A 16,587-nucleotide genomic window follows, 5' to 3' on the forward strand; every position below is an offset into this window, starting at 1 on the left:
CATTTTCTAGAGGGACATCTATCACCGTTGCACTCGCATCTTGCACAAAGGAGCCGCATGTTTAGCAAGCCATGTAAAATTAATGCAAGTTTAACTTTGAAAAACATATCTCGAGACTTTATGGCAAGTTTTTTCCCCATCTGACTGCAACTCGTGTTTTTAAATGAAAAATGTACTCTGTGTGATTGGCTTTCGGCCCTTTGTATTAAACTATGCATACATACATGATGCTGTTTTGTTTATAGTTGTTTAAGCAACTTAATTAATTATAATTGGTTTATAAACATTATGCACTTTTTTTTCCACGGATAGTCATGTTATCTTATGCTCGATGCGCTCTCTTGTGGCCTCAGGAGAGAAGCCAAAAGCTTTTCTTTACCCTATCTGAAATTATGCATTTTAAATTCGAATATAATTCGAATTTTGATAATATTTAAGCACAAAATTCTAATTTAGTTTTTCAGCCATTTTGACAGCCCTAGTGATATGACCAATATCTCTCATCTCACGATATGAGTAATTTTATTTCACGAGAATGATATATCACAATATAGTTATTTTTGCTTTAAATTAGGTCTTTATGCTTTAAATTAGGTTAAAAAAAAAAATCTAAATTTTTAGATACTATAGAAATTTGGTATTTCTTGTCACCAGTGTCAACATCACAAAAAACTAGCTAATAATAGCCTAAAAAAAAAACTCAAGCTCACTAAAAAAACAGTCAGCGATTAAATAAGAATAAGAAACTAACTATAAGCAAAAGGACAATAACTACAGTAGAACAAATAAAAAAGAAATGCTACATACAATGTATAAAGTAATCAAATTAATAAAAAATATATTAAATATTCTTCACTGTCTAAATTAAATATATTTTTCTTCTTATTGAAGTTACAAAAGTTAAAGTTAGTCAAGAGCAGTGGGAGATTTTCTCTCTTTTGTGGTTTGATTAACATGAATGACAGACAGCAGGAATATTAGACTGCTGTCACTTTAAGAGCTGCCCGGATCCAATATACTGTAACACGTGTTTTCTTTCTCAGCTGTTTGCTTTCACTTGCAAAGACAGGCATTTTACTAAAATATATACGACCACAGAATGGCCAAGTATGTTAGTTGTGCTTGCAAACGATACAATACATTTCTTAAGTGCAGGTGGATATGGATGCCGGAACATAAAACACTTGAGAAATATTAATTGGCTGAGATTATGTTAAGTCCTCACAGTATGTCCCCTCAGAAGTGAAACCAGTGTGATTAGATCTTTCTTTCATCGAACCCAGCGGGGGACTGTCAAATCTACTTATGGCATGCTTTTTCTGCCTAAAATAAGTACCGTATTGTCCCGAATATAAGACGATGTTTTTTTCTTGGAAATACATCTGAAAAAACGCGGTCATCTTATATTCAGGGTCTAGACTTTGACATGTCAATAATACACCCACAACACTAGGTGGCGCCAAATACGCATAAAACGAGTGTGCCGTGAAATACGTAATGTAATGCGTGTTGTAAAGATCGCGAATAAAAACAAGCAAAGCAGAACCAAATGGTTTATGATATCAGAGTCGACAGAGAGGGCACTGATCTCACAAAAGAGAAAAAAAGAGAAATACCATGCAACAAACAGCCAAATTTACACTAAAAAACAGAAGAAAGAAAAGATTTGTGGGAAAAACAAGTGTTTTGTTCACCTGTGAAACCACATGGCAGCTGCCACAGCGTTTTGTACCATTTATAGCAAAAACGTGAACTTTTTGACTCGAGTCTAAGGAGCCCCCTCAGGTAAACAGTGAGATAAGCTGAGCCATGACACAAGGAAAAAAACTACATATTGTTTTGAAACGAAAGGCGGTTGCTATAGGGACGGCTGCTAATTAAACACACAGCGCTCACAGACCTGGAGAGAGGCAGGACTGGGGACCGGGATCTTGTATGGGTCTGTGATGGGTACGTGCAGATAAATTCAATCTCATACAGTTGCTATGGACGATGAAATAACGAAGGTGACGGCAAGCGCGAGGCTAAGGAATGCTACACAAACGTCAGCGTAGGAGGTGACAGGTTTGCCTCAGCGACCCAAGAAACCCCCCATGAACACCAGCCAATTTATTTAGAAGGAAATGCCTGAAGGAAAAAATTACTGTGGTCATGGGAACAAACAGGTGTCTGTTGGGAAATAATTGTCCTTTTTTGGCATTTAACTTTTTTAATAAGGTTCAATTTGTTAACATTAGTTAAAACACTAACAATGAGCAACTATTTATTAATGTAGCTAACCTTCATGTTCATTTATAATAAAATCTTTACGCATTGACAGGTTGAAAATTAGTATACTGTATGTAGAAATAAACATTAAGCTAGATTACTGTATTTTAGGAAAAATATGTCACATTTTATCATTACATTTAGAAATAGCATAAAATACCAGTAAATAAAACAATGTTAAAAATCCTTTAAATTTAACAGTATTCAGAACAGGAATGAAAAATGAAAAATGTAAGATATAAGAAAAATAAATTATAGTAGCATGCATTTTTAAAAAACATTTCTTATAAATGCCAAGCCTAAACTAATTATTTAAAGAAAATCTAAAACATCCTTTGTGTGAGAAATGCGTTTATGGGATTATGAAAGTCTCTTGTGCTACACAAAAAAACAACAAAAAAAATAATATATATAATTTATATAATTGCATTATATAAGTAATAATAATTGCTGTAAAGATATTTAATTTTTTAGGTAATGCAGTAGGTTATGTTAACAAATTCAACCTTATTGTAAAGGTTTTTTTTTTTAAGACTTATTTTTGCCTTTTTTTTATGTAGACAGGAAGTGAAGTGGGAGAGAGAGAGGGGGGCGGGATCTGGAAAGGTCCTCGAGACGGGATTCGAACTCGGGATGCCCGTAGCGCAATTGCACAATACGTCGGCACACTGCCCACAAGGCTTTTGGCGCAGACTCTTATTGTAAAGTTTAACCAAGATTTCAAAGGAAAGGTTTCAAAGGAACAGTAGAGCATGTTACTTGCAACACCAAGGTTGTGGGTTCGATTCCCAGTGAATGCATGACTTGAATGCAATGTGAGTCGCATTGGATAAAAGTGTGTGCCAACTGCATAAACATAAATGTTTTAAAAGAAAAGGAAATTGGAAAAAGGCAAAGGAAATGGCAAGTTGGATTCGAACCTGCATCCCCAGGCGGGCTGCAACCATGAAAAAAACACTTTCAAAATAGCAGCGCTTTTATGATTTATAAGCTTGTCCACTTTTTCCATCATGCATCCGGATTTAACAACTGTTTGGTTTCCGAGTTGTTCCTAATAAAGACAGCTGGATACAAGTCCAAGCAGTGTGAGGAGGCTTCATTGTGGACAAGGCCAAGAGCATGTTCAATATCCTAAGAGAAAAGAAAATCAGTATTCCCTCTTTCCATGACATCAGCCCAGCCGGGAGTTTGAGGGAGGAGTGGAGGGGAGGGGGGAAGCTTTGGGGAATGAGGTGGAGGGGATTGGGAGCGCAGCTGGTGTCAGCCGCACGACCATCTGCTCCTAACTAATGGCTGAATCACGCTGAATTTACAACAGAACCCAGGACAGCCAGCCTGCTCCATCACCTGGCCCGCTGGAGTCCTGTTTTTCCAGTTTCAGAGGCCCGATGGACCTCATCGTCTCACCCTGAGGACAAACAACTAACAACTTCCCTGAGAACTTTCTGATGAGCCTGTTCCCCGCCAACCTCAACAAACAACTCACGATTACGAGCAGTCAAAACAAGCTGCAAGTCATAACGTTACATAGCTAGTCAAAATACGTAGGTCTGTTTGTAAAACCTCTATATTTAAAGTCAATTTGATTTCAAAGTTGTGCTCATTTGGTTGGTTCAATTCAAACTTGAAAAGCTGGTCTGGTTTATGTGAACTCTGGATACAAACTCAAGTTCTGACCGAGCAATCAAACCAATGGTTGCAGTTTTTTCAACTCACCATACATTTTCCCCTCATCGGACAGGATGATTTTCCGTCGTCCGCAGGGTGGGTAGATGGCCAGGGCCTCCTGGAAGCTCTGCTCAATGTCAGGGCTCCACACGCCCTCAGCTTCATTGTCCATGGGCTTATCGGCCGAGTCGCTCATCCTCTCGATATCCTCGCCGGCACTTTCACTGCCGCTCCAGCTGCTGGGATCCATGGCAACAGCTGGGATCACAGAGCCCGAGCCTGGAGAACTCTAGGCACACTGACCTGGGAAGAGCAACCAATAATAAAAAAAAAAAATGCCAATGATTGGTCGTTTAACTTTCTGCAAAGAGCTAAGATAAGTCTTTGAAAACACAACAATTCAAACAGGGGTGAACAGGAAGAAAAATTTAATTATAGAATTACCATATTAGTTTATTATGGTATTTATAATGGTTTTTCAAGATACTTCAAAGAATACCATAGTATTACCATAATGCGATCATTATGCAGTACAAAATCATAGTAATTGAGTATATTATTTATAAAAATTCAGGTTACTTTGGAATAAAAAAAAAATTTTTTTTTAATTTTTTTTAAATTGTTACTTGGAATAAAATAAATGTTAATTGAAATAAAAATAAAATAGGCCTTTTTTTTATATTTCAGCCATTTGCCAAGTTATAAAATGTTTTATAAGTAAAACTAATGACAAAAATAGCAAAATTACTAATACTTTAACTAAAATAAAAATGAAAACAGAAAATATAAAAACAAAACTATAACAGTATCAGAAAAACAGATCAAATATAATGATGACTCATTTTGCACTACTAAGATTTTCATCCAATCAGATGCTCTCTAGAATAAGAATGTCCCACGCTTAATAACAACTTACTAGCAAATCATGGCTTATGGCTGTGACATTCTAAACTCTATTGGCTACTTCAAACTTCCTTTTTAAAAAGGAAATGCATCTATGCAGGGAAGAAAACTGGGCCTGTTAAACAATGCCATCGCATCTTCAAAAATGGCCTGTTTACAACTTCACACAGTGAATCCATTTGCGGTTAGGAAATGAAAAATAATAATTAACGCTGAGCACATTAAATACAATTAAAACATTCTCTCATCACCCATAAAAAACATCAAACCAAAAGCTAAAGATCAACACATGATTGAAAGCCCATGAAGGAAATGAGAAAACACATAAGCCACGCTAATTTAGGAGTGGCACTTATGCTAAACCAAAACAGCTGCTGTCTTAGAAATGAACACTTACAAGCTGGCAATGATGTCAGACCAGCTTTTAAATTTGTGGTAGAAGATTGCTGAATGACAAATGTTGATCCTGTAGCTTATAAGAGAGAGAGTGATTAACCCAAATCACTCCTACGAGTCACTGTCTTTAGCATTAGTGCCACACAGTACGTTTCATGTTAAAGGAAAACTGCTTGCACAAAAACGCTGCGGCTAATCGCAATCTCATTAGAAGCATTACGCTACAAATCAAGGAAACACTGGAAAAATCTGGCATCCTATCGCAGCCAACTGCTCAAATAAACAGCCAAGAGCGCTACGACATCAAACGCGTGTGTGCGTATGACTTTGAGGTAAACCATGAAGTGTTAAAACCATAGAAATCTCATCTAAATGGTCACACAGAGTGATTGCTAACTACAAAACTTGAGTTTTCAAGTCACGTCTGGCCTTGCGGCTATGCTAATTGGGGAAATGCCCAGTCAAAACAGTGCTGCCTATTGTAGAACTACAAGCATGTGTTTCCTGTCAAATTTGAGCAGGCTACACTTCACAATGTGTTAATGTGTGTCTACAAAGTGTTGGAAACTTGTGAAAAAGACACTTTAGATACTTTTAAAGAGAGTAAATATTAAAGTTTAAATTTATATTAAACGCAATCATGCAAATATTAGAGTGTTTTTTGACAATTAAGTAGGGATATCTTCAATTGTATTTGAAATGTGGTTAAAGTTTACTACCGAATATACTGACAAGCATTTATGGTAAACTAAAACTCTACTTTAATGTAAACTCTATTAAAACTTGCATGGCATGTGTTTAAATATATTTGTAATTACACATTTGTAATAATGAAGTTGCAATTTAATACATTTATTAGCTTTAAATGTAATGTCAAATAACACGCTACAGTTAAAATTCTAATCAAGTATGTTAGTGAACACCTAAAAATAAGTGTACTTTTTTACAGCAGGACAAAAGATTAAAACATTCGGATTTATAATGTGCTTTACATTCTAGTACTTTACTTTTAGTTTAAATAACATTATATATTGTCTGCAAGTACAGTTTTTTAAATATACTTTTAAAACATGAAGTCACACAATTAGTGCACTTTCTTTTTGTCTCCAGCTATTCTAATTGTGAAAGCTTACAATATAATTAGCTGTATATAAAAATAATATCATCAATTGCAAGTCCCCATTTGGGTAGCTAAATGTCTGTGAAAAAGTGTGTGACTGGGTGTCTCACTAACACTTCACAGTTGTGAATGTTTCTTTTTTTGCCGTACTAAATGCTGACGTTGGTTAAAAAAAAAAAAACTCACTTGTACTGCTGAGAAGAGAGTGATCAAATTTGTGCATGTTGCAAACTGCTAAATGCTTGGGCTCTTAAACATCATCTCCCTGACTTGGAGATGAACTCAACTGTAATCACTTGCAGCACAGTCATGTGTGCACTTTTGGCTTTGCCCACAATTACACTGCAATCTGTAGTTTTCCACTTCTGGCAAATCATGGAAACATTTACCGAATACAGTATTTGTACATTCAGTGCACTATATCAGAGTGCAAACATTTTTGTTGAGCTCTATGCGTCTATTTCATGCCACGGTTTGCTTTCATGCAAATACTCCCTGATCTTGCGCATTACCAGCAGACCAAACCAGAAGTCCATGCTATAATTACTTGAATGTTAATATCTCGGATATCTGACAGATTCTACATGAGTTTTGAATTAGCATCAACAAAAGCAGGCTGGTGGTTTGGACTGCGGAAGATTAAAGAGAGCCTGAGTGTGATGGTTTAATCGGGGAGAGAGAGAGGCGGCTCTCGACACACCACACATCCTCCCTGTAATTTACAAGACTTTACAAGAGAAAGAAACTCTATAAGAAAGAAGCCATATGAAAGGCAAAAGAAAGAAACTAAAGAAATAAATAGCCTACTTGTTTAGCAGGGATGGCTGACTATTCGATTAGTTGTCCAACAACCAACTAATTGATTAGTGGAGTTGACTAGTTTCTCTTGATTTTTCCTGTATTTTTAGTATTGATATTTTTAGTAGTTAAAACCTGTTCACACAAATGACGATAATTATAATGATAACTGTAAAGCTTTAATAATCATTTTAGTTTCATGAGAAGTCCACAACTCAACTATAATGATAACGACACAGAGGAACAGTATCATTGGAATCACTTTCAGAATGCTTTTTTTCCAGTTAATAAATGATTAAAAACCCTGACAGCCAATCAGAATCCATTTGACTTTAAAAAGCTTGATTTAAAGCGGCAGATGACAAAACTGCAGCACGCGCTTATATAATTAACAGAACTTATTGTCCGTTGGTGTGCACGCTAATATAGTTATCATTATAGTTGTCTTTATAGTTATTGTTCTTGGTGTGAATGGCCTTAATCTAAATTTTTAAAAATCATTCTAATTCTATAAGAACAGTGAAGTCTATAACTCAACTACAACATTAAAGACAGAAGAAAGTTATCATTGGAATCACATTCAGAATGATTTTTTAAAGGGGTCATATGATGCGATTTAAATTTTTCCTTTCTCTTTGGAGTGTTACAAGCTCTTGGTGCATAAAGAAGATCTGTAAAGTTGCAAAGACTAAAGTCTCAAATCCAAAGAGATATTCTTTATAAAAGTTAAGAGTCAGCCACGCCTACCTAAAACGCCTCGTTCTAACACGCCCCCACATTTTTTCCTTTCTCTTTAGAGTGTTACAAGCTCTTGGTGCATAAAGAAGATCTGTAAAGTTGCAAAGACTAAAGTCTCAAATCCAAAGAGATATTCTTTATAAAAGTTAAGAGTTAGCCACACCTACCTAAAACGGCTCGTTCTAACACGCCCCCACATATCTACGTCACTATGTGGGAAGATTTGCATAACGCCGCCCAAATGTTCACGCAAAGAAAGAAGGCGTAACTTTTATTCTCACTGTAGTATTGTTGCCGCTGCCGCCATGTCCTGAAGACGCTGTGTGCTTCGTTGTGAAAGCGAAGCTACTTTGTTTGGTCTTCCAAAAGAGGACGATATCCGCTTCGTCATGCCTAGAGCTGATCTGTGCTGGTCGCTGAGGGAATACATCAACTTAGTGCTGTGGATCGCCGGATCGGCCCTCACCGTTTTCACCGTTCCTTCGCCGGGACCGCCGTTCTCGACCCTGCCGCCTCAGCTCACTCTTGCCCGGCCTCAGCTCACGGTAAGCCGGGGCTTTCGCTCATGCTAGGCCGCTGTGTTTTTCGTTGTGAAAGCGAAACTACTTTGTTTGGTCTTCCAAAAGAGGACACGACTAGAAATCAGTGGTTAAGTTGTATTTACAACACTGTTCCAGAACACTTCAACCCAAATATTCAGATGTGTGCAGCACATTTTATGGAGGACTGTTTCCTGATCCTGGTAGAGTAGACTACAATGCCGGCTGTTGTGACTCACAGACTGTAAGTACGTTTTTTATATTTAAAGAGTTTTTATATTTTATATTTTTTATATTTAAAGCGAGTTTTTTGGGCAGTGTATAGTAGGGCTTGTTGTTTGTCATTTCTCTGATCACAAATGCAGACAGGGTTTTATGTTTACGCGGCGCAATGCAACGCAACGCGTAAAACGATAGTATAAGTCATTATAATCTGTAATTATGTCCCCACTGGATGCAACAATTAAATGCCTCGTTTAAAATGGGCTTTATTGTTTTTGTCTCGGTCGCTCCAGCCGGACAGGGCATCACAGTATGGTGAGGGGCGTAACATTTCCGTCTCACGCTTGAGGTATTCGGCCAATCATAACGCACTGGATAGCTGGCCAATCAGAGCACACCTCACTTTTCAGACCGATGAGCTTTGTAAAAATCGACGCGTTTCAGAAAGGCGGGGCATAGAGGAGAAACAATAATGTACAGTATGTGGAAAATAATGTGTTTTTTTAACCTTAAACCGCATAAACACATTTCATTACACCAAATACACAAAATAATGTTCTTTTTAGCAACATCATATAACCCCTTTAAGCTAATAAACAATAAAAACATTGACAGCAAATCAGAATCCACTCGAATTTAAAGAGCTTGATTTAAAGCGACAGATGAAAAAACTGCAGCAGGCGCTTATAAACAGAACATTATCGTCCGTTGATGTGGACGAATATCTAGGTATCGCTAGAGTTATCGTTTTTGGTATGAATGGGCCTTTAGAGCAAGGTTTTAATTGGCATGGCTTTAATTAGCATAGCTATTAGCTTGCTATGTTGTAGCTGTTGGACGGTTGCGTGGTAATTTATTTATTTATTTTTTGAAAAAGTGTTTTTAAATTTATCCACTTTGGTCTTATATATTCAGAGAGAAGATTTTGGGAATTGCATTGCAAACTGTTTTATGAGCATCCCACCACCGGCGTAAAATTTTTAAGATGGCGTGTCAAGTTAAAAAAAGTACAACTATGCATCTTAGTTCTTAGGCTTCGTCCACACGAAGCCAGAGCTTTCCCTATCCGATCTTTTTTTTCCCCTCGTCTCAAGAAATATCTGCGTCCACACGCGTCCACACGAAAACACACGGGCGGTGTTTTCAGATTTATCCACTCTGGGACCCGGTTTCAAAAAATATTGGTTTCACTCTCCCAAAATGCCAGATCCATGTGGACGAAACGCCTATACGATACAAAATGTATGCGTATACAGTCCCTTTAAGGCCTCCGTGTGGACGGGGCCTTAAAGGGACAGTACGCTAAAAAAAATTCGGTTACCATTTACTCACCCTTGCATTGATTCAAACCTGAGAAAAAATGTCAGTGGGGACCAAAAATGAATTTTTTTTTTAAATATCTTCTATTGTATTTCGTAAAAGAAAGGATTGGAACAACATGAGGGTGAGTAAATGATGGCACAGAGAACCATCCATTTAAACTAAACACATTGTGCATCACAATCAAGTTCTCTCAAAAAAAGACATTTGCACAAGCCGTCAGCTCTGGACGTCAGGACAACTCTCTGTGTTTTGTTATGAGTGCACATGTAACATCACATAATTCCCGGCTGTGAGGCGGGCAGTGGGTCCACCCGGGCGCTTCTGCTGTAGTAGAGTGCCAGTCAAAGCCAAGATGTTGTGACTGATGCAATATGGCAGTGCTTGATGCTGGAGAGCGCAGTGCTTGTGCCGGGGCCGCAGTGGCAGATGGAAGGCCGAGATTAGTCATGCAACAATGTACTGTGGTCACACTTACAATACACTTCACCCTCCAGGCAGCTTCAGCCGGCCAAACGAAAGGCATGGGTGCAATCCCACACAAACTGGGAGGCACACATCCACCCCAGGCAGCTGTCTCGCTCCCTCTGGTCTACTCGCGCTGCCAACAGATGAGGGTATCTCACAGTATACGTGTGTACGCTTGTGTGTGTCCATGTCCACGGGCGAGAACACCACTAAAGCGCCAGCTTGTTGTAATTAAATGTAATGATATGCATATGAGTACAGACAGTGTTTGCGTGGGGTCTCATTTGTGTCGCAATGCTAGCGAACTCTCCTGCAAGTGTCTGAATCACAAAATCTGCTTTATTCGATTCCAAACCATCACGCTGGGCTCTTTAAAGCGTTCACGGGAGCCACTCGCTCTCACTTCATTACCAAATGAAGCTGTAATCGAACCGCCCGGCTCTCGTCTGCACATTAGCGGCTCCCTATTGATGAAGCTGGCAGCCGGGTCGACAGAAAACCATTACATTTCCGCCCGCCTCCACTTTGCGGCTTCGGTTAGTTTAAATGTATTAAAGAAACAGTTTACCAGGAATTACAGTCGTACCTTGTGTTAGATGTTCAAAATTGCCCTGTGTTTAGTTAAAGGTAAGTAACAACTGGACTGTTTCTGTGCACGTACAGTGAGGGGTTTTTAAACTGGGGCCTAGAGAGAGAAAAAAAAAGATAAAGTTGAAATTACAAAATATATTCCAACAGAAAATATATATTAAAAAATATTATAATTACTCTGCATTTATATTTGTTTCTACACAACATTAGAATAAAAAAAAAGTATAATTAAAACAATTTCCATTTTATTTAAATGAATTTGCGTATCACTTATAACACATATAAATGATTCATAATCATTTATATTTATATTTTTGTTTCTGATATTTTCAGTTATGTAGCTCTAGACTAGAGAGAAAAAAATAAGATAAAGTTGGAAAGAATTTCACAAAACAATTAAACAATTTCACTTATAAAATATTTGTATTCATATTCATTTGTATTTATATTTATTATATTTATAAATACTTATATTCATAAATATTTATATATTTCTGTTATTTTCAGTGTTACGCCAGTCTTAAAGGTGCTTTGGAATTATATTTTTTCTTAAAAGAAAATTTAAAAAAAATGAAAAATGTTTCTAAATGTGTTGAAAAATGAAAAATCTAAAATTAAACAAAAAACGTAATATAAAATAATTATTTTAATAAATATAATGTTTTCATATTTTTGGCTTTAATGCAACAATGTAGCTAAAGAATAATAAAAAATATATTTTTAAACAAAATATTGTCTATAATACGTTTGCGACATTATAAATAATACATTAAAATATATAACTGCCTTCATATTTTCAAAGGATCCTCACATTTGGGTTGAAAAACTCCTGATATATACACATGTAACAAAAGGTACAACATAAAATATTTGTTAATTATGTCAATGAATGTTCATTTCAGCAACTTGAAGAGACAATAGTGAACAAAAACGATCTGATTTCAGTGTAAAACAACAGAAAAAAAGAGCATAGTTGTAACTACTACATGCTCCATTCAATTAAACGAAACAAATGGTTGCATTAACCCTCGTAAGCCTATTCCACTTTCATAACATGAGCTACATTGGACATAACGGAGAAGGCTTATTAAGTTATTAAACGAAGACATAATGAACGAAGGGTTTTCATATATCCAGTGTCTGTAAGTGATCGCAAAGAGCCTTCCTCCAGTGCATTTCTAGCGGTGACACGAGATGCACGCACAATGCTATTAGTCTCTATATTACTCTGTCATCAGCCAGGAAATTCAATTAAGAATGACCTAAAAATCCCTTCTTTCAGTCTTTCTCTGAGAGACAGAGGCTTTTGCATTTCAATGGCATGTGTTGTATAGCGGCCAGCACATCTTGTACTGTGATTGTCAGTGTAGTATTTGCTTCGATGAAACCGTGTCCTTTTATTTCTGCGGAGGAACCACGCCAGAAAATCCTTCTTTAAAGAAAGACTGCAAAAAATAAAAATAAAAAAAGCATTATCTGAGGAAGACGTCTTGAAGATGCAAGAAATGCGAAGGGTTCTTAAGAAAAGGGCTGTATATCCTATTCAGAAAGATATAAAAAGAAGCATCTTTAATCAGAAAAATGTCAACCTTGTAATACATTTTCAGTGCCTTCATCTCTATAACCTGGCATGTGCTTCAAATGATTTGTTCGTCATGCTGACGACTAAAGCGGGGGTCTTACACAACATGCTAGTCTTTGAGAAACCATCCTTAAGATGACATTTTACCAATCTAAAGATGTACTATCCATGGCTTCATTCAACTGAAAAGAAACTGCACAGCTTGGCTCACTCGCTCCCCAGGTTATGACTTTATTCAATGCAATTTTGGAGGTCATACAAATGCGCTAATATCCAAGCAAAAATATGTCTGTGAATTGCACTGCATGGACTCCTAAGGGGCGGCAGGCATGTAAGCACCGTTGTTATTGCTTTCCCCGTGGCTATGTAATCCTCTCAACCAAGTGCTAATGACCCAAAAGTGACGGCTGGACTTCTGGAAAGTTATTGTCGAGTGGGCAGAGAAAGCTGGCTTGACCAAACAATAATGCTAGAAAGGTTTTGCGCTCACTTTTATTCAAATTTAGCAACATGGAATCAGATGCAGTGAGTGTAGAAACAAATCTGATTTACACGAGTAAGACGTGTTCCAGGACCAACATCATTTGTTGGTTCTGGAACAATATTCCTATCTTAACCTGCCCTTAAAAATCAATGAGTGGTTGAGAACAATGACTAGTATAACATTTCTGGCTGATACAGATAAGCTGATTATTATTTTCATTTTAAGGCCAATGTTTAAATTTTCTACTATTTTTGTCTATAAACAAATAATTAAATAAAATAATTTTAAATGTTACATGTAAATTTAGGCATCACAAAATTATAAAGTATGTTATGAAAAATCAAACATTTTGAGATTTTTTTAAAGATTAAATTTAACAGTAATTTAAATATAAAAATAGAGGAAATTAGCATGCACAATTATATAACCAATATCTGCTGGCATTGATGAATTACAAAAAAAACAAACAAAAAAACGTTTATATTGACATGGCCGATATTAAAATTTCATATTACTTTGTCTATAAATAGATAAATAAATACATAAATTGTTTTCAAAGTTACAAGTGAATTTCAGGCATCACAACATTATAATGTACAGTATGAAAATTAGTTATTAATTTTAAGATTAGCTAAAGTTTATATTTGTGTTAATAAATGATTAGTGTTGTCATAAATTAATTTTAAGTGAGCGTTAGATGATGGCAAAGGTAATTTAAATATATATAAAAAAAGAGGAAATGAGCTTGAACAATAAATATCCAATATCTACATTGTAAAAAAAAATATATATATATATAATTTAAAATCAGTTTTAATAATCACCCGATAACCGCTAAATGGTCGATATTAAAACTGTATATTATTGTCTAAATAAATTGAAAATAAAACACTAAAATCAATAATTTAAATGCTACAATAAATGTAGGCATCATAATAATGTACATAAAACAGATATTTATTTTGAGATTAGCTGAAGATGATATTTAACAGTGTTCTGAAATTATTAGTGTTGTCAAAAATAAACTTTAATGGCAAAGGTAATTTAAATATAAAAATAGAGGAAATGAGCTTGAACAATGAATACAATGTATAGCGGTAAAATTATTATTTTTTTAATCAGTTTTAATATTGGCCGATAACCGATAAATGGATGATATTAAAACTGTATATTATTGGGTCTAAATAAATGTAAAATAAAACACTAAAATCAATCCATTTAAATGCTACAATAAATGTAGGCATCACAACATTTTAATGTACAGTATTAAAACAGATACTTATTTCATGGTTAGCTAAAGATTTTATTTAACAGTATTAAATTATTAGTGTTTTTAAAGCGTAACTTTAAGTGAGATTAGATGACGGCTAATGCCATTTAAAAATAATAATAAAAGGAAATGATCATGCATAATTAAATATAAAATATCAATATCAAAAAAGTAAAAAAAATAAAACTCTAATAAAGCCCTAAAAATTCCTTCAAAAAAGTAAAACAAAACTATGCCAATAACCGATATGGTACAATATATTGTGCATCCCTAATTAAAACAAATGTTACATCACCTAATTAACATTCATGAGAAAGACTGCCACAGATATTATCGGTCACCTCTACATTCCTAAAATCTAATTGGTTGCTATAGGAACACTGATTTAAGATCATGTCCTACTTAAATGTCCAAATTCATCGCTACAGTGCCAGAGGCCATGTACAAAATCCACTTCCTTGAAGACAGTCCAGGAGCGGACCAGCTTCCTGCCCAGTATTGTGGGGCAGACATGTTCTGTGATCACTCCACAGGCTCCATTCTTCTAAAGCAGGCTATTTTTCGCTGAGTCAGACCCCGCTATTATCCGATGTCTTCCTGGGGTGCCACCCTCCCCACGCCGTCCCACAATTCCTCCTCCAGGAAATGGAAGAGACGACGTGTTCAAATAAGTGTGAGCTCCTGAGAAGCATGACCAGTGTTTGCTCATAACCTTTCCTGACCGTCCAGCAGGGGACAAATACATTTACTCCAAAGGGTGCCGTGAACCGCACTCGCTTCCTGATTTACCACAGATACGGTTTCGCGCAGAGAACACAGGCGGTTCTTATAAACGCAGAAGAAAGTCTTTTCAAAACTCTCAGTACATCTGATCAAATTGTATCAAAAAATAATTGCTCGCCCTTTCTTGGCATCTCCTGAAACCCATTTAGGACACAGCGGTGTCTTTTTTTAATCTACTGTCCCAAAGGGAAAAAGAAAGCTTTTGTGCCTTGTTTTTTGTTAGTTCTGTTCAGGAGCAGGTCTCTTTTCACTATTCTATCATTACAATGGATGTATTTTATGATCAAGGTACAAACTCTACACTGAAATGCTATTTAAACAGCTGCATAAATGGTAAACTGGATGAAATAAAGGAAAGACAAACTGTAAGACCACCTCTGATTAATGCTGTACGGGAGGTGTTTAACTGGAACTCTGAGCTTTGCGTTTGTGTCAGGAACTGACTCATTTAGTGACTGGTTTCTCCCTAAGCTGTTGTTCCACTGAGCTGAGGAAACATTAAAGGAAAAACAGATTTTATGATAATAAAATAACCTGCACAAAGAAAAGCTCTTCTGTTCTCAAAGCCATGATCTATACACGCACAATGAAAACATTATTATGTGTATTCCCAGAACATTTCAAATGTTTTCTTCTGTCTCTTTTACTGTCCTTTTCAGGATCTTTTCTGATACAGACATGATAAAACTTCTCCACTTATCTTTTTTCTTTCACTTTAAAATGTACTAAAATGTATTTAAAATACATTTATTTCATACTAAGTATACTACAAATACATTTACATATTTATGTACTTAATAAAAATACCCTGCAATTGTACTTTTAGTATATTAAACTGCTACACTTAAAGTGGAACAACTAATTTTGTACTTAATGCACTTTAATTGTATGGAAGTAGTGCTGAAGTTCAACTAAAGACATACTGAAGTATATTTGATTCTGCTAAAGTGGAACTATTGGATTGGAAAGGAAAAGGAAAAGGAAAGGACAATGTCCCATACTTGGAATTTGTGCTCTGCATTTAACCCATCCAAGTGCACACACACACCGTGATCACACACACGGAGCAGTGGGCAGCTAATGCTGCAGCGCCCGGCGAGCAGTTGGGGTCTCAGCTCAGTCGTGGTATTGATGGTGGAGAAAGCACTGGATATTCACTCCCCCCACCGACAATCCCTGCCGGACCTGAGACTCGAACCCGCGACCTTCGGGTTACAAGTCCGACTCTCTAACCACACAATCCTCATCAATAAAACACATTCTAGGCTTAATATTAAGAAATATGCATTGTGCACAAGTTGTACTCCAAAAGAAGTTAAATTATAATTTTTTACATCAGTAAGTCTTGAGCAATATGTCAGTAAATATGTTAAAAGATTTGAACTATACTTAGTATGAAATAAATATATTTTAAATATATTACTTTTTTACTAGGGT

General features: G+C 36.1%; 1 protein-coding gene across 3 annotated transcripts in view; it reads right to left on the reverse strand.

Annotated features, from left to right (window-relative positions):
• LOC107745922 (transcriptional enhancer factor TEF-1-like) overlaps positions 1 to 16,587 on the reverse strand; it is a 51,411-nt gene that overhangs the window by 28,219 nt on the left and 6,605 nt on the right. For 2 of the 3 annotated variants that reach the window (XM_016559957.1, XM_016559959.1), the window contains exon 3: positions 3,985 to 4,239. In XM_016559957.1, the coding sequence (XP_016415443.1) occupies positions 3,985 to 4,186 (202 nt within the window). In that variant the 5' untranslated portion in view covers positions 4,187 to 4,239. Of the gene's footprint in view, positions 1 to 3,984; positions 4,240 to 11,026; positions 11,126 to 16,587 lie in introns of all 3 variants that reach the window. The other variant, XM_016559958.1, reaches the window with a different exon arrangement.

Source organism: Sinocyclocheilus rhinocerous, unplaced genomic scaffold, assembly GCF_001515625.1.
Source record: "Sinocyclocheilus rhinocerous isolate Xijiao unplaced genomic scaffold, SAMN03320098_v1.1 scaffold2183, whole genome shotgun sequence".
In the NCBI taxonomy this organism is placed as follows: Eukaryota; Metazoa; Chordata; class Actinopteri; order Cypriniformes; family Cyprinidae; genus Sinocyclocheilus; species Sinocyclocheilus rhinocerous.